Genomic DNA, 23176 nt, shown 5'->3' with positions numbered 1-23176 from the left:
TAAATTGATTTTTTTTAAATTAAGTTTTGAAATATGAAATCTAAAAAAATGAAAGTTTTCAAGATTTTCTGTTTCTATCTAAATAATTCATAGAAAATAATTAATTTTTCTATAATTGTTGAATAAATTATTATAATAAATAATTGAAGGAACATAAGTTTTAGTCAAAAATTTATTGTAAAATAAATTTATTTTAAATTCGATTTTTTAAATTTAAGTTTTGAAATATATAAACTGAAAGATTTCAAGACAATTTTCAGTTCCTAAACTAAATAATTCACAGGAAACAGTTAATATACTGTTTAGTTTTATTTCCTTTTATATTTAATAAATATTTTTATAATTGTTGAATAAATTTTAAATTCAAAAATAAATAATTAAGAGAGTATAAATTTTAGTTAAGTTTATTGTAAAATAAATTTATTTTAAATTGGATTTTTTAAATTTATGTTATAAAATATAAAATGTAAAAAGTGAAACTTTTCAAGACAATTTTCAATTTCTAAAATTATATTTTTTAAATTTATGTTCTGACATGTAAAATCTAAAAAGCTAAAAGTTTTCAAGACAATTTTCAGTATCTAAACTAAATAATTCACAGAAAACAGTTAATATACTCTTTAGTTTTATTTCCTTTTATATTTAATAAATATTTTTATAATTGTTGAATAAACTTTAAATTCAAAAATAAATACTTAAGAGAGTATAAGTTTTAGTAAAAAATTTATTTTAAATTGGATTTTTTAAATTTATGTTTTGAAATATAAAATATAAAAAATGGAAGTTTTCAAGACAATTTTCAGTTTCTAAATTTAAATATTTATAGAAAATAATTAATATTCTCTTTTGTTTCATTTCTTTTTATATTTAATATTTTTTTTGATTATTGATTAAACTTTAATTCCTAAAATAAATAATTTAGATAAAATAAGTTTTAATAAAAAAATTATTTGAAAATAAATTTATTTTAAATTGTATTTTTTAATTTTATATTTTGAAATATAAAATCTAAAAAGTTAAAAGTTTTCAAGACAATTTTCAGTTTCTAAACTAAATAATTTACAGAAAATAATTAATATTCGCTTTAGTTTCATTTCCATTTATATTTAATAAATATTTTTATAGTAGTTGATAAATTTTAATTCCTAAAATAAATAATTAAGAGAACATAAGTTTTAATCAAAAATATATTGTAAAATAAATTTATTTTAAAGTGGATTTTTTAATTTTAAATTTTGAAATATAAAATCTAAAAAGCTAAAAGTTTTCATATTTTCAATTTTCAGTTTCTAAACTAAATAGTTCATAGAAAATAATTAATATACTCTATAGTTTCATTTCCCCTTATATTTAATAAATATTTTTATAATTGTTGAATAAAATTTAATACTTAAAATAAATAATATTATTTTAGTAAAAAATTTATGGTAAAATATATTTATTTTAAAATGGAATATTTAAATTTTTAATAATTAAGTGAACATAAGTTTTTATCGTAAAATAAATACATTTAAAATTATTCTTTTTTTAAATTTTAAGATTGTAAATATGAAATCTAATAGATTAAAAGTTTTCAAGACAATTTTCAGTTACCAAACTTAGAACGTAATTTATATAACACTTTAGTGAATGTATGTATAGTATGTTTCAGGTTTACTTTTAATAAATATTTTATAATTGTTGTATAGACTTTAATTTACAAAATAAATAATAAATTTAACATAAGTTTTCGTCAAAAAATTTCATATAATTGTTATATAAACATTAATTTTTAAAATAAATAATTAAATGGTCAAAATAATTTAAACTTCAAAACAAAATATCAAAAAAAGTTAAAAAAAAATTTAATTTTAAACCAAGTAACCCATATAATTAATATTATTTTTAAAACTATTTCCACGTATCATAAATAAATATATATTGTAATGGTTGAATAAACTTTGATCTAAAAACTAATTAACTTAACTTAAGGCATAAACATGAACATAAAGACTTGGACATAAGACATGAACATAAAGACATGAAGAGAATACATGAAATTTGTAATCAATAAATAGTGTTAACAAAATATTTTAATTTAATATAATTTAAAGTTTTTGAAAGTTTTCTAGACAAATTTCAATTGCAAAACGAAATAATCCATAGATTATATATTATTTCAGCAGTTACCGGTCGAAAATCGCAGTAGTAAATCTGTCTGGTCCACTAATTAGCAAAACAAACAAACGGCGAAACCGACACCCAAAAGAACAGCATTTATCACTCCACCTAATTAGTATGTCATCGACTATAAAACGTCCATTTCTATTCCGCACTGACACAATGGCATTTAGCAAGCGTTGCCGTCGGAAATTCCCAGAAAAGTTTCTATTTCACACACTATTTGCCGTTGCGTTTAGCAAGTCTGCTCAATCCGATGATCATCATTTTTTTTTTTCAATTTTAATTTTGGCGATAGGAAATTTTCGCGATTAAAGCGACGGTCGTTGATCCCGCGGCCGAAAACCTTATCAATACATATTTCCTTGCACAACCGCCGATTCGCGGCGTAACGATCCGCCATCGGCACACGCATCATTGCCGCCGTGCCGCGCGAACAAACCGTAAACCGAATCGGCCTGAAAGTTTACCGAAACATACGGTTGCCGTAGTCATAACACAGCTGATCGCTGCCGCTGAAAGTGGACCGCTTTTCAGCCTGCCGTGTGCGGTTCCATAGAATTATTAATTATAGATTTATTTGGTGCGGTGCGCCGATTGACGATTAACCGACTCGGACGTGTTTATGGGGTGGCCTGTTAAACGGTTTTTATTTTGCCGCAAGGACCGCAATGTTTACACGAACGATTTCAGCTGTCCGAAAGTGTTTAGGTTACGCGATGGCGAATCGCCTTTCAGAGTGGGCCTATTAAATAATTAATTTGTTTCGTCTACGATTGAGCGAGCGAAATTTAATTACGATTGATGGGATGCGGCTTTACAAGTGCGGTTTCTCTGATCTCAAACAACTTTTTTGATGATGATTATTGATGCATACAATATTTTTTATGTTTGAATTTTTGAGGTAATTGTTTACTATAAAATCAGAAAAATTAACAAATAGAAAATTCTAATGTATTCATTTATTTCTATATCCATTTAGTTATGGTTTTATTTAATAAAATTTACATCTCTATTATATGAATTGGAATTAATAAGTAAATATATTTAACATATTTTCATTTTAAATATACTTCCAATCTAAAAATGTTAAATGTAGAATAAGATTTACAATTTTATTATATGAATTAAAATAAATAAATAATAATATATTTGATATCTGACGTAGTCTGACTCTAAAGACATTAAAAAGAGAGTAAAATTTACAATTTTAATATGAGGATTAAAATAAATAAACATAAATATGTCTAATAAATTTAAATTTTAAAATAATTAATTTTTGTGTACAATAACAACAAAATAAAATATGTAAAATTATTAGACTGTTGAAATAGTTTAAGATTTAACATAAAATATATAGACTGAGTAAATGAAGTCAGTGTATTTGTTTAATTATATTCTGTTTAAAATTTAAAAAGTTTTTAATGGTTCATAATATTTTAAATAAATACTATATAGTAACTTTCAAAAATTATTATTTTATTATGATTAAATAATTTTTTCTTTATTTATTTAATAAGTTTTATATTTCTTTTATGTGAATTAAAATAAATATAAAAATATATTTAATATTTGTCATAATCTGAACTTAAAAACATTAAAGAGAGAGTAAATAAAAATATGTAAAATAAATTTAAACTTTAAAATGATTATATATAACAAAATCTTTAAAATGTTAAAATAATTTGAAAAAAATAAAATATTTAAAATTATTAGAATGTTGAAAAATAGTTTAAGATTTAAGATAAAAATTCAGTAAATTTGTTGAATTCTGTTCTGTTTAAAATTAATTAATATTTATATATAATTTAAAAAAATTTACTTTATAACATTTAAAAATTTTAAAATTAAGTATTTAAATTATTTTGTGATAAAATATTTTTTAGATTATAAAAATTATTTATGTAAATTAAAATTAAAATAAATAAATAAAAGTATATTTGATATAGTTTGAGTTTAAAAAGGTTAAAAAGAGAATAAGCTTTCTATTTTTATATGAGAATTAAAATAAACAAAAATATGTAAAATAAATTTAAATTTTAAAATAATTCTCATATGTTACAAAATAGAATATTTTATTAAAAATAAAATAATGTTTACAATTATATTGTTAGAAATAAAAAAAATTAATATATCAAATTTTAAATTTCATTAATTTTTAACTATATATAAAATAAAAAAGTCTTTAAATTGTGAATAAAAATCAAGCTTTTAAAATTAAAAAAAAAATAGTATAATAATTATAATATTAAAAAATTTATTTATATTTAAACATGTTTTTATGCATAAAATATATAAAAACTATAAAAATTCAGTTAATGAAAATATATTTATTTAATTCTATATGTATTAATATAAATATTATAATAATTTCAAATTTCAAGTTTGATTAAACTTTATGTTTAAATAAAACTTCAAAATTGAAATAAAATATAAACCTTTTCAAATTAAAAAAATAGTATAATACCATAAAATTTATAATTTTTATAATTAAAAATTGATTTTTATATGCATAAATATATAATAATTAGAAAAATTCAGTCAATGGAAATATATTTATTTAATTCTATATGTATGGAGTTATAGTAAGCTTTTATTTATTTATCTAATAAAATTTACATTTCTTATGTAATATTTAATGTAGTGACTCTAAAAATATCAAATAAGATTTTATATAATATGAATTAAAATAATTAATTAAAAATATATCTAATATATTTAAATTTCAAAATTAATCACTATTTATGTATAATCGAAAATAAAGCCTGTTTTAAATTGTATATAATATATCATAAAATTTATCTTTTACAACACTTAAAATTTGTTTTTTTTTTTGTGAAAATAAACGTATAAAACTTGGCAAAACACAAAAGTATTTATTTAATTATAAATATTAATTGATATATGGTTTGCTATTATTATTTTCATCTAATAAGATTTACGGCTTTTTTAAATGACATAATAGACTAAAATATATTTAATATTTTAAAATTAATTAATTAACATTTTTTATGTTTTCAAATCTAGAAAATATAAATAAACTTATACTATTAAAAAGTCATAAATTATTTTTTAAAATTATTATTAAATTAATTATAGAAATGAAAAGTAAAAATAAAGTATAAAAAATTTATGAAGAAAGAACAACTTAATTTATAATAACAAAAATTAAACCTTCCAATATACGTAATTATTAAATATAAGTAAAACTATTTTTTGTATAAAGAATATCTAAGAAAAAAATTTTAAATATCCTCGACATATTTAAAAGGGTGTTTATCACCTGCGCATTCGCCATTTTTATAAACCCGTTTTGATCAGTTTTAATCAATATATTTCTATTACAATTTATTACATTTGACATTTCCAATATTTGTTATTCAAAAACAATCATTTTTAAACAAAATACATTTTTAAGATTTCAAAAATCTACAATTCCAATCCGTAAATTCCAAAACGACATTATACACGAAACCTGCTAAATTATTCAAATAATAACCACATAATTATTGTCCACTATCTAAACATCTTTGTTCGGAAATATTGCGTCAAGTTTCTATAATAAGCAAACAAAAATAATCTGCCTAATTCATAAGGACCTTGAAAAAAAAACTGAATTAAAACTAATCTTGAAGTACGGAAGTCGAATATCAATCTTATCAATTCGTGGTCATAGTTAAAAACGCACTCTAAATATAATCGTGCAGTTTTGTAACCATAATAACGAATTATTTTGTAATCGCAAAAGAAATTTAGATGATATCACAAAAGTCGACAGCGGTCGTAAATGCAAATTAAATTAGGCATATAAATCACTCGCACTCGTATTTATAATGTTGCACAACAAAATCGCAATATAAAATCTTCGCGTTCAAATCAATAATTGTTTATTTTGTATTTTTCTTAATTATTGTGAAGGTTCACGAAAATTTTTTGTACAATTATTGTTCGGATTACAGTAAGGACTGGTTCAACTGGTTTCTTCGCCACTCGAGGTGTCCAAATAGTCCCCCAAACCGGGCAAAACACAATCACCGGGCTCATCATTTCTCTTCTTTATTTCCTTATCAATTTTTGGCATCTTAGCCTTTGGCTCGGGCTCCTCCACCTTCCTCTTGACAACAGCTCCGCGGAGCAATTTTTGTTGGGATGCCCGGTTGCTCAGAGACTTCCGCTCTGTCGCAACAACCTTGGGCTTGAGCCGATCGACAAAGTTTTTCTCGTGGAGGATGGCCACACGATTACGGTAATCGTTCAGCTCTTGCTCCTCCTCCAGCTCTTTTTTCCGGTCGGCCTCCATTTTCGACCTGTCGACCAGATCGAGGAACTCGATCTCGTCGTCGTCGAGTCCCTTGATCATGTTCTCTAGAAATGTATCCTCGTAAATGTTTTGGCTAAAATACAAACTGTTCTTACTGAGCCGACGTGATTCGTAAAATTCGAATTCGCGTTTGCGTTTTTGGTCCTGCAGCTTTTGGTACAGCGAGCGGCCGTCGCTGTCTTCCGGCCGTTCTGCATTGAATTGAATTAAAATTGGGACGGACAGATAAATAAACGGTTCGACTTACTCAAAGGGTCGGTTGCTTTGCGGACGCGTTCCCATTCTTGTTGGCGTCTTTGTCGCGTGGCCGCCGCTTCGGTTTCGGTTATGAAGCCCGAGCTGGACGTCAGATTGATTTTTCGCTTCGCCAGCAATGCCTCCATGCTTGACATGTCTAATGAATTTTTGACACCGGTTGTAAATGTCATAGATACAAATAAACAGATATGTAAATTGAATGTTGTTAAATATGGATGGATCTCACTTGTACGGTATTAGTTGGAATTCGAGGAATGCCGGATCTAGTTTCGGGCGCCACTGGCGATGGTTATGAAAGATTACGGTTTTAATTGTCGAATTTTGGAAAACCCTAATTTATCTTTGTCGTTTTTTTGTTTGTTACAGACGCCATGGATCTTTTATTAGGATTGTTGATGCTTCTCGTTTGTCTATCTGAAGCTACAGCACAAAGAGTAGGTGAGTACGAAGCGTCACTTTCGAAAACTGGCTTGCTACACAGTAGTTTTATGATTGTTTTTTTTAAATAATACTTTACAATCGGTGTTGATTATCTGCTTAATTTATACACGGTCTTAAACACCTGTGATTTAAGTGCACGTGCTCCTAAAACGGTGAAAGTCGCTGTTACGTACGACGATATAAATAATAAAAAATAAATTATTTATTAAATAATAAATTGCGGGCAATGCTGGAATGTTGTCAATTGTGGGTTTGCGAGTTGTTTGATGGTGGAAACGTAAATTTTCTATTGTGAAATTCATATAAATGTCTGGACATATCTGAAACCATCTAAGCTAATAAGTTATTGTTTATTCATTGATCTAAAATTTAAATTTAATATAAACATTTGCAAAGACGGTTTACTGCGATTTACGTTTTTAATGTTTAATATTAAAATAACATCTTTTTTATTCAACAAAATAATCACCATCGTCAATAATTTGCAAGTTTCTCTCTTGAAGCTGAAGAAAAGCAACAAAAAAGGTTAAAAATATAAAAAATTGAACAATATGAAAAATAAACAATATACACATTAGGAAATATATGGTGGATGAGATAAAACATCCCATTTAAAATTTTGAAGCTTCCATTTGAGACAAATATGACAAATGATTTTGTATTGTCCTGAAGAAGCAGGACTTCTTTTCTATTGAGAGGATCTATGCTCTGCCAATAACAAAGAACATTTACATCAAAGAAACTTAAACTTAAACTTAGCTTAAAACATTAAAACTGAAATATTTCAGAAGTGGCTGAGATAATCAAAATTAATCAAGGGTATCTTTTTCTTCTAAATTGTAAATTGTGCAAAGAATATGAAAAGCTTAATAGTTTTAAAAAATATTCAGTGCCGTAGGAAACAGGACGACAAAAAGAGGGAAAACCCAAGAATCTACGCTACTGTATTATTATAGAAAAAGTTTATTACATTAGTTTGTAAGTATGTGTTTAAGGATAATACTTACCAAATTTAAATACAACTGGCTTAAAGCTTACGGAAATATGAGAAAAAATGTTTTTTTTTTTTTTTAAATTTAAACCTGACGGTTTCAAGAGAAGCTTTAAAAAACTGAAATAATCAAAATTAATCAAGGGTATCTTTTCCTTCTAAATTGTGCAAAGAATATGAAAAACTTAATAATTTTAAAAAATATTTAATTGTTTAGGAAACAGGATGACCAAAAGAGAAGCCCAGAATCCACGCTTCTGTATTATTATAGAAAAAGTTTATTACATTGGTTCGTAAATATGTATTTTAGGATTATACTTACCAAATTTAAATACGATTGGCTTAAAGACGGAAATATTTTTTTTAAATTTAAAATTGAGGGCCACAAGAGACTCTTTACTTTCAAGTTTTGAACATATATTTTAGGAACACCTCGTATATGGTTTAATATATTAAAGAAAACATATATGTTATATTATTATACTGAAACTTTTTAAAAAATATTAATTTAATAATTAAATTGTGAATTGTTGGTGAAATTATATTTTATTAATAAATTTAAAAATAGATATGTAAATTACACTGTTTTTTAAGATTATTTATTATCACATTGGGAAAGTCATTTAATTTAAATTTATTATAGTTTGATTCACTTTATTAGTAACAAATTGACTTCAAAAATTAGTAAACACTTTTTTATCCATCATTTATATGATAAATACTAATTTTGGACAAGATATAAAATAAAACCATCTTTTAAAAATTTCTAAGCACAAAATACCATAAATATTTTATGTTTAATATTTTATTAAATATATATATAAACTATTAATTATAGAAATTATTTAATTGTTCATGAGTTCTAAAGAAAAATTCAGTAGCAACTTAAAATCATTTAATTAATTTTAATGCTTAAAATGAATTAATTATAAAAAAATCTTAAATATTTATCAGTCCATGATTAAATAAAATATATTAAAATAAATTAAAAATTCGTGTATTTGTAATGAATATTCAGTGAAAAATAAATTAAAATCATTTGTTAAATATACAAAAAAAGAACACGTTAATCATTGTATTAAAATATTTCAACACATAAGTATTGTTTAAACAAAGAACAGTAATATTCCATTGAAGGTTACAATTAAAATTATGTATTTTAATGTAAATTAAATTATAATAAATTGATTAAAAAAAAATAATAAATTACCCATATAAATTAAGAAAATTTTTTTATGATAAATCAAATTAACTCTTTACAAACTCGTTAACAAAAAATTTCTTTGATTTTAAGGATTTTTAAAAAAATCAGTGTTATTCCATTGAGGTCCAATTAAAATTATTTATTTGAATGTAAACTAAATTATAATAGATTGATTACAAAAAATTTCAAATGTTTATCTGTACTTAATTAAATAAATTGCTGAAATAAATTAAAAATTAGATTTTTTGTTAATCTTAATTTGTGATAAATCAAAGTGACATTTTGACTTCTTTTTGTTTAGTTAGTTATCTATAAGACTATTAACATTATCTTAATGTGAGTTTTATGAGATAATTAAGCACAGTTTGTATTAATAATTTAAACAAATACAACCGTAATTCTGGACAAAATTATTATATAATGTTAATCAAATTAATTCAGAAAAATATGGTTTGTTAAATCAGTGGTGGCAAACATTGATTGATTCGATCAAAAGGCATAATTTGCATCAGAAAACAACAAATTTCGAATTACCATTAAAATAAATAATAAATCCATTAAACGCTGCATAACATTAAAATTTATAGTTGGTCGTTTAATTAATATTTAATCAAACATTTGACTTCGTTTCAGTACCACCCATTAGCATATTAATAAATCCGCTCTTTAAGCCGACGAGAACGGCAGAAAACACGTGGCCCCCCCGAACGAATCACTTTTCGTTACGTATAGAAAATGATAAAACCACCATAAAATATTAGATATTTAAATTCGGTGATAAAGTTAATAAAAGCTGAACGTTTTGCATAACAGGACGATATTAACGTCAAATCGTAGCATTTACTGTTCTCGAACACGTGTACCACCGTCTCCGCCGACGGACGGATTCGAAAGTTCAATCGGTGCGCGTTTTTCCGTGCCCGACAAAATTTTTATAGCGTTATTTATCGCCTAATTAATAATTTTACGACTTAATACGCGACAAAGTTGGGTTTTATGCGGCCAATAAAAATTGTTGATCGGTGTATCTCATCGCGGCGTCGCCGGTCGTTTGTTCGGACGCGGTATGCCGAAAACGGGCACTCAAATGTAAAATCCGTGTAACGATTATCCTTTCGATCTAAAGGACCTGTTGTTTCCACGGGTACGGCGGAGTCGAGTGCGGTCGAGAGTGTTTTCGAAACGCCGTTTCGAGCACCTGGACGATATAAACAATATTCAACTTGTAAGACTGTTTACATTATCGCTTCTTGTTTTTTTTTTCTCTTTGCTGTTTTGTTTTTAAGTCTCCGAAGAGAATCGACACTCACGATCTTCTCTTTGTCGTCGGCAAAAAAACGGCTAGCGTACCCACCCACGATTTGATGTTGTGGAGATTACTTTTATGTAAATGAATAAAGTGCAATTAATTTCAATTTATTTATATTAACAAATTATTTTATAAAACTATTTAAGTTTGGATGGTTTAGGCTAAGTTTATACTGACAAATTTCAATTCAATTAAAAAATTCAATTTAATAACAACTGTTGTTGAAAAATATAAAAAATATATATAGAAAAATTAAAAAGAAGTTTGTAAAACATTGATTTTTTGAGTCACCCATTTACTTTCAAGATATTACTTTAATAAATATAAATAAAATATATGATATGATTAATATTGTATTAAATATATAAAAATTATTATAAAAAAATGAGATAGCAAAATTATTATTATCCATTTTTTGTTTATTGTTCTTTAGAAATAGTATATAAATGTAAATAGAAATAAACAAACAAAATATTATAAAAAATGAAAAAGTTAGTTTTCTAATATGCTTTTTTTGTTGAAAATATCCTCCACATATGATTTTATTTTTTACATACTACTTTTATTTGATATTTTCCAGAATTGAAAATTTCCTCAACTTATACCCTTAATTTTATTTTATACATTCTACATTTGTTTTAATAAATAAAATATAAGTCAAATAAATTTATGTAATGTAATAAAATATTCCATAATACAATTTATATTGACTTTAGAAATGAAAGAAAGTTAAGAATTACATGTTTTATTTAAATTAATATTAAATGAAAACAAAATAACGAAAAATATATAAAATTAAAAAAAAAGATTTTCTAGAATCCTTTTTTCTTTGAAAATTTACTCAACATACACCCTTGATTTTATTTTGTACATACTACTTTTATTTGAATAAATAAAATATAATTCAAATAAATTTATGTAATTTAACCAAATATTCCATAATATAATGTATATTGTATTAAGTTATATCAGTAAATCAATATATTTAAAAATAAAAGAAATTCGAATGGATTTACATGTTTTATTTTAATTAATATTAAATAGAAACAAATTAACAAAAAAAAATGCTAAAAAAATAAAAAACCAGATTTTCAATAATCCTATTTTTCTTCGCAAAGTTCTTCAACATATACCCTTGATTTTATTTTCTACATACTATTTTTATTTGAATACGTAAAATAAAATTATATAATTAAACAAAATATTCCATAAAACAAATTATATTGTATTAAGTTATATTAATATTTGTCTTTAGAAGTAAAACAACTTTTTTCCTTGAGGATTTCCTTAACATATTAATTGAATACATAAAATATAATTCAAATAAACTTATATAATTTAATAAAATATTCTATAAAATAATTTATATTGTATTAAATTATATTAATATTTCTTTTTAATGAACGAAAATTGAATGGAATTACGTATTTTATATTAATTAATAATAAATGGAAACAAATTAATAAAAAATAAAAAAAAACAGATTTTTTAGAATCCTTTTTTTCCTTAGAAATTTCTTCAACAAAAAGCCATGAATTTATTTTGTACTTGCTACTTTTATTTGAATAAATAAAATGAATTTGTATAATTTAATAAAATATCTCATAAAATAATTTATATTGTGTTAAGTTATATTAATGTTTTTCTTTATAAATGAACAAAAATTCAATGAATGTTTTACTTTAATTAATATTAATTTATTAAATTAATAAAAATATTATAAAATAAAAAAACAGATTTACTAGAATCATTTTTTGTTCAAATTAACAAAAATATAAAAAACGAAAAAGCAAATTTTCTAGAATCCCTGTTTTCGTTGGAAATTTCTTCTACATAAAGCCATAAAGCCATAATTTTATTTTGTACATACATACTACTTTTCCTTGAATAAATAAAATATAATTAAAATAAATTTATATAATTTGACAGTATATTCCATAAAAAAAATTATATTGTACTAAGTTAATAAATTTAAAAATATTAATATTTTTCTTTAGAAACTATCGAAAATTGAATGGAATTACATGTTGTATTTTAATTAGCATTTAATAACAATATATTTTGTTAATAAATTAACAAAATATATTATAAAAAACGAAAAAGCAAAATTTATGGAATCCATTTTTCATTGGAAATTTCTTCAACATAAAGCCATGATTTTATTTTGTAGATACTACATTTATTTGAATAAATAAAATATAATTATATAAAATAAATTTTTATAATTTAACTAAATATTCCATTTTATATTGTATTCAGGTATATTAATATTTCTTTAGAAAAGAACGAAAATTGAATGAAATTACATGTTTTACTTTAATTAGCATTAAATAGAAACTAATTAACAAAAAATTTTATAAAAAACGAAAGAGCAGATTTTCGAGAATTTTTTTTTTCTTGGAATCTTCTTCAATATAAAACAATGATTTTATTTGTGTATTAAGATATATTAATATTGTTCTTGAGAAATGAAGGAAAATTGAATGGAATTGCATGTTTTATTTTAATCAGCATTAAATATTATAAAAAAATGAAAAAGTAGATTTTCTAGAATAATTTGTTCCTTGAAAATTTCCTCGTATTTTATTTTATATATACTACTTTTATTTGGATAAAATATAATTAAAATAAATTTATAAAATTTAACAAAATATTCGATAAAACTATTTATATTATTTAAGTAATATTAATTATTTTCTTTAGATTATATAATACTTTAATTTACAATAAAAATGGAAATAAAAAAATTTATAAATAAATATATAATTATAAAAAAATAAACAATTTAAAGTTTTTGAATATCGTTTTTTCCTGGAAAAAATACAATTAATAATTCAATAAAACTATTATTAATATTATTTATATTGAAACGATTTTATTGTAATTGACACAAATTTAAACATCTGTGGTTTATGTAAATAATATTTTAACATAAAAAAAGTTTTTAATAACCTTTTTTGCGGTTGTCCTTTCTAATTTCTGGTTCCAATGACAAATGAGATTCATCAATTTCTACCTTACGGAGTCGGCAGTAACATTTCACGGTCCGACGATATGTTAATATTTGATTTTGAAATGAACGTAACAAAAGGAAATCGGGGTGGTCTAGAAATATTCGTGCGCAAACAACTGATCGAGAACATTATTAATTCCTAGATTAACCGTTTTTTGTTTAAATAAATGATTGAAACACAGTTCAAGTCGCAGCAGCTGTTGACAACTGACCTGATCACATGATCGGAGGAATTTCCACATTTTACGAACTGGTGCCCCGATAATGTATGCACTGTAATTACCATAATAGTATCAAATATACATAGGATAATAAATTTAAATTAAACATGATTCTTAAGTATCACACCTGTGATAAATTAATGCCGTATGGAAATGTAACAGAGGTGCTGAAAAAAATTTTTACCAGTGCGCAATAAATTAATAAATATCTGTTTGGTAAATGTTGAACGCGAAGGAAAAGATAATTTTTCCGCGGGGAATTTAACGAGGTCTTATTTATAACTGCCAGTTAATGCGAGTGCTACTTTGTGGCGAGCGACGTGAAGTAAATTGTTATTAAATGTTAAGGTGAATGTTATATTTTAAAACAAACATTGCATTTACAGGTAGGTTATTATTAGCGCACAATTAATTATTAATGTTTATTGTGTGCGGTAAAGTGGAAGGTAAAAAAGATTATTCAATCAAGTTTTAAAGGATCGCTAGGGGAAAGTTCTGTTAATCAGTGATTTTTATCCACGTTTATACCATCTAATTCTATGCCTTTCCCAGTAATAAAATAAATTGATGTTTCAAAACAGTAGAAAATTAAATGTTAATGATGTGAAAAACTAAATGAAAGTTTAGGATCCTGTGATAGTGTTGTTCCCCACAATTAAAATTCTGGAATAACGAGCAGAAAAGGAATGTTTTTTAAAAAAATACGATTTTTGATATACTGACATTTTGAAATGAGCGAGAAAGAGTGATTTTAAAAAGTTAGATAAATTATGAAGTCTTCAAATTGTTTAAAACATAATTTTTTTGATCCAATTTTCAATGTTGTCTCTGAAAATTTAAATTTCTAAGCTGTATAAATTGAAAGTTTTTATATATTAACATGTGTTTTCAACGATTGTACTTTTTAAAATAAAATTTTTAATTTGTATATTTAATATATTGTTTCTGAAAATTATAATTCGAAGAAAATAAGTAAGAAAAGAAGATTTTTGAAAATTAATATGAATCTTGAATAATTCAAATTGTTTAAAACATACATTTTTTACTTCGATTTTTAATGCTTAAACTGTAAGTGTGAATTGATGGTTTTTAATATTAATATATATTTAACATATTGTTTATGAAAATTAAAATTCTGGAAAAATTATTAATAAAAGAAGTTTTTTAAAAATTATTATGAATTTTGAACTATTCTAAATTTTAAAATATAATATTCTGCTTCGTTGTTCTTGAAAGTTTTTCTGAAAGCTTAAACATTTAAACTGTATAAGTATAAATTCAGGGTTTTTAAATATTAACATGAATTTTAATCGATTGAAACTTTTTAAAATAAATTTTTTAATTTATATATTTAATATATTGTTTCTGATAATTATAATTCTGGGAAAATGAGTAAGAAACAGAGATTTGTAAAAATTAATATAAATTTTGAAGAAAACAAGTTGTTTAAAACATAATTTTTTGCACCGATTTTAAATGTTGTTTCTCAAAATTTAAATATTTAAACTGTAAGTTTAAATTGAAGGTTAAATATTAACATGAGTTTTAATCGACTGAAACTTTTTAAAATAAGATGTTTTATTTATATATTTAATATATTGGTTCTGAAAATTAAAATTCAAGAAAAGTGATTAGGAAAAGAAAGTTTTTAAAAATTAATATGAATTTTGAAGTATTCAAATTATTTAAAATATAATATTTTGCTTCGTTGTTCTTGAAAGTTTTTCTGAAAGTTTAAATATTTAAACAATTTAATTTAATTTTAACATGAGATTTAAAATGATTAAAACTTTATAAAATATGATTAACTGAAGGTTTTTAAATATTAACATGTGTTTTGAACGAAAGAAATTTATTAAAATAAGATTTTTAGTTTATATATTTAACATATTATTTCTGAAAATCAAAAAATTATTAGGAAAAGAAAGTTTTTTAAAAATTGGTACGAATTTTGAAGTATTATTTTAAATGTAATATTTTGTTTTGTTGTTTCTGAAAGTTTAAATATTTGAAGTATAAATTAAAGGTTTTTAAATATTAACATCAGTTTTAAACGATTGAAACATTTTAAAATAAGATATTTAATATATAGATTAATTATAATCTTTCTGAAAATTAAAATTTTTGGAACAAAATCAGGAGAGGAAGGTATTTAAAAATTAATATGAATTTTGAAGTATTCAAATTATTTAAAACATAATTTTTTGTTTTGAATTATAATGTTGTCTCTAAAAATTTAAACATTTAAATTGTAAGTATAAATTAAAGGTTTTTAAATGTTAACATAGTTTTAAACGATTGAACAACAAAAAGAGCAGGAAAGAAAGGTATTTAAAAATTAATATCTGAAAACCTAAATTTTTGATTCAATATATAATTTAAATATTTAAACTATAAGTACAAATTGAAGGGTTTTAAATATTAACATTAATTTAAACGAATGAAATTTTTAAAAATCATATTTTTAATTTATATATGTAATATATTGTTTCTGGAAAAATGAACATGTAAATAAGATTATTTAAAAATTTCTATGAATTTTGAAGTATTCAAAATGTTTAAAATATAATTTTTTGCTTCAATTTTTATGTTTTTTTTTTTCGGAAATTTAATTATTTAAACTTTTTAAAGTAAAATTAGAGATAGAAGATATCTAATATATTGTTTTTAAAAATTAAAGCTATTGACAAATGAACGGGAATTGAAGGTTTTTTAAAACTAATATAATTATAAAGTATTCAAAGAAAAAAAGGACATTTTACAAATATTAACATGAATTTTAAAATATTAAAGTGTATCGAAATGAGGTTTTTAATTTGTGTATTTAAATGAAATGAATTATGAAGTGATCAAATTGTTTAAGGCTAAAATAATTATTTAGACAGGATTCAAGGATCATTCAAGGAAAGTTGTTATTAACATTTTTTATCCAGGATAACATTTTTCCCATGATTCTCTTTGTGACAAAACAAATGACAGTTTCATAAAAAGCACAAACAAATGTAACTGCGTCAAAAACTAACGAAAAGGGTAAACAAAAGTTTAGTAGTGGGACGGTGCGGCTTTTGGCCGCGACTGTATATCTCTTTGTGAGCGCTTGATGTTAATTGGCGAGCAAAAAGGAATTTTGAGATTTTTTTGTGAGGTGGACTTGGCTCACAGGTGGTCACTACTTAACATGCTGTCTAATGGGCACTCCAATAGCTCGGGGCTCCTCTTTTTTTTCCACTACGGCCTTTTATTTTGACGGTTTTATTACATAGTCCGCATCCTTTTTTCTGCCTTTTTACGTCCCATTGTGTATACAAGGTCTATTATTAACAATCAGTTAATAATTTTGTGTACCGCCGGAAAGCGGGCTCCCCCGCTCTACGGCCGGACCAGAAAGGGCCCGCGCATAATGAAGACATTAAATAAAACGTAAATTGATTGATGATTGGGCCGCCGGCGCGGTCCACAAATAATTTCGAGACGGATGCAAATAAACCGATTCCGCATTTGTATTTCTTTTGTTCCCTCGAACAAATCGACGACTAACAACAATATAATTAATCTCTAGGATTTTTTGCAGTGTGCACTGTCACGTCATTTGACAGTGGACAAATCGTTGCCGTTCGAATAGTTCTTGTTTCAACTATATTGATTGTTTTTCGGGTGGATCGGTAAATTTCCGACGAAAGAGCCTTGCGTCGCGGGGCACTAAAGCGAATTTATTCGGTCCGACGGTCTCCGGAACAAGTGCATTTTTCCATTAAAAATGATAATTCGCCCTGACAAACGGCGCGACGTCCCTCCTTTCTATCTGAAACGGCTGAAAACGTTATAAATTTACAGTTAATGCGATACATGGCACTGGGGAGACGGAACGACGCAGTTTTTAAATTGAGAATTTTTGTAAATGTATTTTTCCGAGTGTGACTTACTTATTTTGTGTGGGTGATTTTAAAATATTCTTCTTTGCACTCAATAACGTAGTATGAAAAAGTTTCGCTGTATTATTTCATTTAAATATTAACAGGACTTCTGAACTATCTGTACCCGTAATTTTTTGCTTTTATTCTTAAAATACTTGCAGAAAATTAAATTTTTTAAACTGTGAATATTTTTAATTAAATTTCTAATGACTCAAATTTTTTAAAATATATTTAATTTATACATTTACTGAAAAAATATCCTTTGTTTATTCAAATTCTTTAAAATATTGCTTTTGGAACTATGGAGAGGAAAGAAGGTTTCTAAAAATTAATTTGAATTTTAAGTAATTAAAATTGTTTAAAATATAATATTTTACAGTTTTTAGTGTTTCTGGAAATTCACACGTATCATGTTTATATAAATAGAATGTTAACACAATTTGAAACGATTGAATTTTTATAAAATTAAATTTTTAATTTATATATTTTAGTTATATATTACTTCTGGAAATTGAAATTCTGAAATTATGAGCAGTAAAATAATGTTTCTAAAGATTAAAATGAATTGAATCATATAAATTGTTTAAATTTATTGAGTTTTTAATGTCGTTTCTGAAAATTAAATTTTTTAAACTGTTATAAATATAAGTATTAAACGATTGAAAAGATTTGAAAATAAATGAATTTGAATCTTCCAATTGTTTTGAACTTTAATTTTTCCTTCAATTTTTAGTGTTGTTCCTGAAAATTTATATTTTAACTTTTAAATGAAACATTTTTTCTAACAGAAAAGAATTTTAAATAATTTTATGTATATAAAATATTATTTTTTGTTTCGCTTTTTCTAATTTTTCTGAAAATTTTAAATTTTAAGTATAAACAGAAGTTCTTTAACTATGAATTTAACTATTTAAATTTTTTAAAATAATATTGTAGTTTATATGTTAAAAGTTTTAAAATTCTAAAATTATAAACACAAAAAGATTTCTAAAACTACTCAATTTATTTGAACATATTTATTTTTACTTCCATTTTAGTGCTATTCCTTGAAATTAAAATATTTGAATGTATGTATAATTTTAAATATTGTTTTTGAAAATTAAAGTTCTCGAATTGTTAATAGAATAAGGAATATTTAAAAAAATAATAAGAGTTTTGAACTATTCTATTTTAAATATTAATATTTGTTTAAAAAGATTAAAACGTTTTAAAGTCTTTTAATTTTTAAATATTAAAATCAATTGAAATTATTTTGAAAAACAAAAAGTTATACTTTATTTTAAAAATTTATATATATTCAAATATTAACATGAGTTTTAAACAATTCGACCTTTTTTAAATATTATTTATTTTATATATTCAATATAGAGTTTCAGAAAATTAAAATTCTGTAATTATAATAAATAAAAAAGAAAATTTCAAAAATTATAATACTCTAATTGTCTACAGTCTATATGTCTATATTTTTATAACTGATTCTCAAAAATATTTTTATTGAGGTGTATATATTAATAAAATGAATTTAAATATCGACAGTTGTTAATTTGTTTTTAAATAAATAATTATCATGGTAAATATGTACACTTTCTAAAAATTAACTTACTGAAATTATAAAAAAAGGATTAATTAAATAAATTCAAGTTGTTTAAAATTTTATAATTTCCTTAAAATTTTGGGGTGATTTATGAAAATTTAATTTTTAAAATAAGAAAATCATGGGAATGTAAAGTTTTAAAAAAATATATGAGCTTTAACTTGTATATTTAGTGTAGTTCTTCTGAAAATTAAACTTGTAGGTTTATATAAACAGAAAAAAGTTACTTTTATAAATTAATACTAATTTCGAACCATGTAAATTTTTTTAAATATTTTCGCTTTAATTTTAGTGTTTATGAAAATATATATATTTAATTCATATGTTTATTGTTTCAGAAAATTAAAATTCTGAAAAAAGTAATTTAAATAATAACATGACTATTCAAATTATTCAAATAATTTAAGACATTATTGTTTGCTTAAATACATAATGTAGATTCTGAAAATTAAAATTTTTGAATTGTAAATTTAATCAAAAGATTTTTAAATGTTAACAAGAATTTTAAAACAATTCAAGAATAATAAAACAAGAGTCTTAATGTATAAAATTAATATATTATTTCTGAAAATTAAAATTCTGATATCATAAAGGGAAAACAGGGTTTGGGGTTTTAAAACAGTTTTTGGAACATAAAATTTTAAAAAAATTAGAAAATTAATACTAAACGATTTAAACATGTTAAAATGAATTTTTTTTAAGCTGTATATTTGATGTATTTTTTCTATAAATATTTAAGTAATATTTCAGTTTAATCTTTTTAAACGTTTAATAAATAATAGTTAATTGTTATGGTACAATTTGTAGCCGGTAAACAAGTGTCCACCGAACAAAAATTATGAATAGAGATTCGCTATTTATTTCCAGCATTAAAATTTATATGACTGCCTACGGACCGATTTTAAAATTTAAATCCGAGCCATTGTGCGTGCGGTTTAAGGCCGATAGATCTAAATTAGGTGGGGCCTTAATAATAAAAAACACAACATGTAAATGTCGTGAAATTTACATAGGAATCCAAATCATGTTGGTATTACGTTACGGAGCCTGCGACGGAAATTAAAAAGTGCCATCAGTTTCATTTGGGCCCGGTCCAAAGATGATTTCGACTTTTTACACGCCATCGGTTTTTATGTCCAATTTCCTCGTTGATTTATAAAATAGCTACTGTACAAAATTTATGGATGTGTCCATTGAATGAACACGCAGACACTGCGATGAAATATTCAGTCCGGCCCTTGAAAAAAAGAAGAAGAAACCGATGACTGTCGAAATATTTTTGCCCTTTTCACAATAAATTCCTGAACGATTGCGTTCCCAATCGTTTGAATATTAAGATAATAAAAAACCCATAAAAACGGATGATTACACAATGCGATTGTGAAAAATCAAAATTTACAAGTCTTAGTTTTTGAAGGTTGGTATTTTGTGATTGGGAAGGCTGAAGGAAAAAATAAACATCGATTTTCACCAGATCCTGTTTACGACAAAAGTCGATAAATATTTAAGCCGTGTGTTACAGTCAAGTGTCAATATTCTGAGAAAATGAACATTAGTATTGTAAATAATTGTTAACACCAATGTAAAACCGATAAATATGGCGGTGCGAATACATTTACAAGTAATATTAGCCAATATAAAACATTAAATCCTTATTTATTAATTTAGACTCATAGAATCCAATAAAACTCAACAAATAACTTAATTTGCATCATAATCGTAATAAATTCACGATAAATCGTTAATTTAGTTATAAATATTAATATTTTTATTGATTTGCTATTGTTGCAGCAATAAATTAAAATCAATAATAAAAACCCGTGTGGAAGTATAAACGAACCCACACACAACAAGATTAATTATCTCGTAATGCTTACGGTGAATGACGTACTTAAATGCTGTCATCCGTATTACCTATTCAAAGAAATAATAATAAAAGAATTAATATAGGTCAATTCGAAGAGCTTTACGACATCGAATTGCTACATATTCCTGGAAACAAAAGCCCATGAATTATTTATAAGTTATGGTGAGGAGTCACGAAAAACTGGTGTTTTAAAAAATCGTAAAATGCGGAATCTGGTAGAAAATCGAGATGTGATCTAAATTGGTACGAAGACCGCTCTTAAAATCCACGTGTGTCATTTTTTATGGAAGTATAATTTATTGTTTAATAAAAACGAAAGTAAATACATTTTTTATTTTAAATTTAAATTTAAAGGCATTTAAATGTAATTTAAATTTATTTATTTATTTTATTAGTTATTTCTAAATAGAGTGCACAGAAATTGATCACTTATTCTCGACCTCAAAATAGGCCCATATTTTTAATATTCTTTTACAGGGTGTTTGAATTAAACATATTTATTATTGTATTAGAATATTCGATCTCCTAGAATTTATTAGATGAATCTTCAAAACTTATTTTCTTGGAAACGGTGCATGCTATCAGAATTCAACAATAGGGCCAGTTAAAAATTTCATATTGTAATGTCATAGTTAAAATAAACTTACATACAAAAAAGTTATGAGACCTTTAAGATCCCCCTCACCCCCTTCAACACCTCTGTAGTAAAGTTTTTAAATCATTTCAAATCTATATTCTTAGACTTAAAAAGTTATGTAACTGTACAAAATTTGGTCCTTCTGTCTTTCTTAGTTCCTGAGATATATCATGATAACTACATTCAGTAACCAACCTTTAAAGGTTGTATCTCCCTTAGGTAAATTGGATTTAATCGGCCCATTATTAATACAAAAATATTTGGTTAATTTTTGTGCGCTGTGTATATTATGTATTCGAAAAAAAAGAAAAGAAAAATAATAAAATTTGGTATGTTAGGGACAAAGTAAAGTGTAACTTTTTTTAAAATAACTTTTAACAAAGTAAAACAACACCAATATAATCAGCAAACAAGTAAATTGATGCCCCGAGAAAAAATTATAGGTTCTTAGAACTGAAGGAAAGATCAATCTCGATTTTGACCTTCTCTTTAGAATTAAATTGTTTATGACGAAAAAAATTCTACGATGATAAAAATAAATAATAGTTACATGGAGAAATGTCTGGGCTAGATAGAGGATGAAATAGAATTTCTAATTTAATATTTTTAAGTCTCTAATGTGACTGCTGAGTGCGTTTCTGTTGACATGAAGAAGCAGAATGCCTTTTCTATTGACAAAAGAAACTTAAGTAAGTTTTTGAGAAAATTGATCAGATTATGACCAGGAGACAGTTATATTGATTGTTGGCCTCTTGGTTGTTAGCCAATATGTAAAATTCCACACGTATACAGTTATGAAAATCTTTCTCGGGTTAACACTTTTATCAAATACTGTTTCACTAGGTCTGCCAGCTTCAACCTGTTGTCTTAATTAAGAATTATCGTAATCACCTAATTTTTAGTTGCATGTAATTATACGATCACTTAATAAAGGTTCGTTTGCGTTGCGTGCAAGGGAAGAATTGGTAATTGTCAAATGCCTAATAACTTTTTAACGAAATTCTTTGTATGAATGCACAGTTAATAACTGACTTTAATAGTTTAATACAAAAAACCTAAAATATATTATGAAAATATATTGTGAACCAAAAAGACAAATCATTTTTTAAGGACCATAAAATTGTTAGATATTTCATAGTACCTTATTTTAAATATATTAATTAAATCAAATTTATAAAAGATGTTTCAAACAAATTTAAAATTTTTAATGTATTAATTAGTATTAAATTTGTTAGTTAGGAACAAT

General features: G+C 23.9%; 2 protein-coding genes across 8 annotated transcripts in view; one reads left to right on the top strand and one right to left on the bottom strand.

Annotated features, from left to right (window-relative positions):
• The window catches only part of LOC109598314 (BMP-binding endothelial regulator protein), a 66943-nt gene that overhangs the window by 6000 nt on the left and 37767 nt on the right, over nucleotides 1-23176 (top strand). For 3 of the 6 annotated variants that reach the window (XM_049968328.1, XM_020014197.2, XM_049968326.1), the window contains exons 1-2: nucleotides 6943-7043; nucleotides 7106-7177. In XM_049968328.1, coding sequence (XP_049824285.1) covers nucleotides 7025-7043; nucleotides 7106-7177 — 91 coding nt within the window. In that variant the 5' untranslated portion in view covers nucleotides 6943-7024. Of the gene's footprint in view, nucleotides 1-6942; nucleotides 7044-7105; nucleotides 7178-23176 lie in introns of those variants that run through there. The other 3 variants (XM_049968329.1, XM_049968327.1, XM_049968330.1) reach the window with 2 other exon arrangements.
• LOC109598315 (PSME3-interacting protein) lies at nucleotides 6031-6909 on the bottom strand. 2 transcript variants are annotated; one of them, XM_020014198.2, is made up of 3 exons: nucleotides 6729-6909; nucleotides 6577-6672; nucleotides 6031-6525 (listed from the first exon to the last, which is right to left on the bottom strand). In XM_020014198.2, exons 1-3 carry the CDS (start codon nucleotides 6907-6909, stop codon nucleotides 6131-6133), a joined length of 672 nt encoding a protein of 223 aa, XP_019869757.2. In that variant the 3' UTR covers nucleotides 6031-6130. The 2 variants fall into 2 exon arrangements, with proteins under 2 accessions (XP_019869757.2, XP_049824295.1); XM_049968338.1 differs by having other exon boundaries at nucleotides 6031-6672.

This window comes from Aethina tumida, chromosome 5 (assembly GCF_024364675.1).
Source record: "Aethina tumida isolate Nest 87 chromosome 5, icAetTumi1.1, whole genome shotgun sequence".
In the NCBI taxonomy this organism is placed as follows: domain Eukaryota; kingdom Metazoa; phylum Arthropoda; class Insecta; order Coleoptera; family Nitidulidae; genus Aethina; species Aethina tumida.
This window is presented reverse-complemented; position numbering and strand designations above follow the sequence as displayed.

Bases quoted from the DNA above. Each gene is read 5' to 3' on its own strand.
- LOC109598315 (XM_049968338.1), bottom strand. From the start codon at position 6,909: ATGACATTTACAACCGGTGTCAAAAATTCATTAGACATGTCAAGCATG. The intron at 6,673-6,728 runs GTAAGTCGAACC...AATTCAATGCAG, and splicing joins CAAAGCAACCGACCCTTTGA to AACGGCCGGAAGACAGCGAC.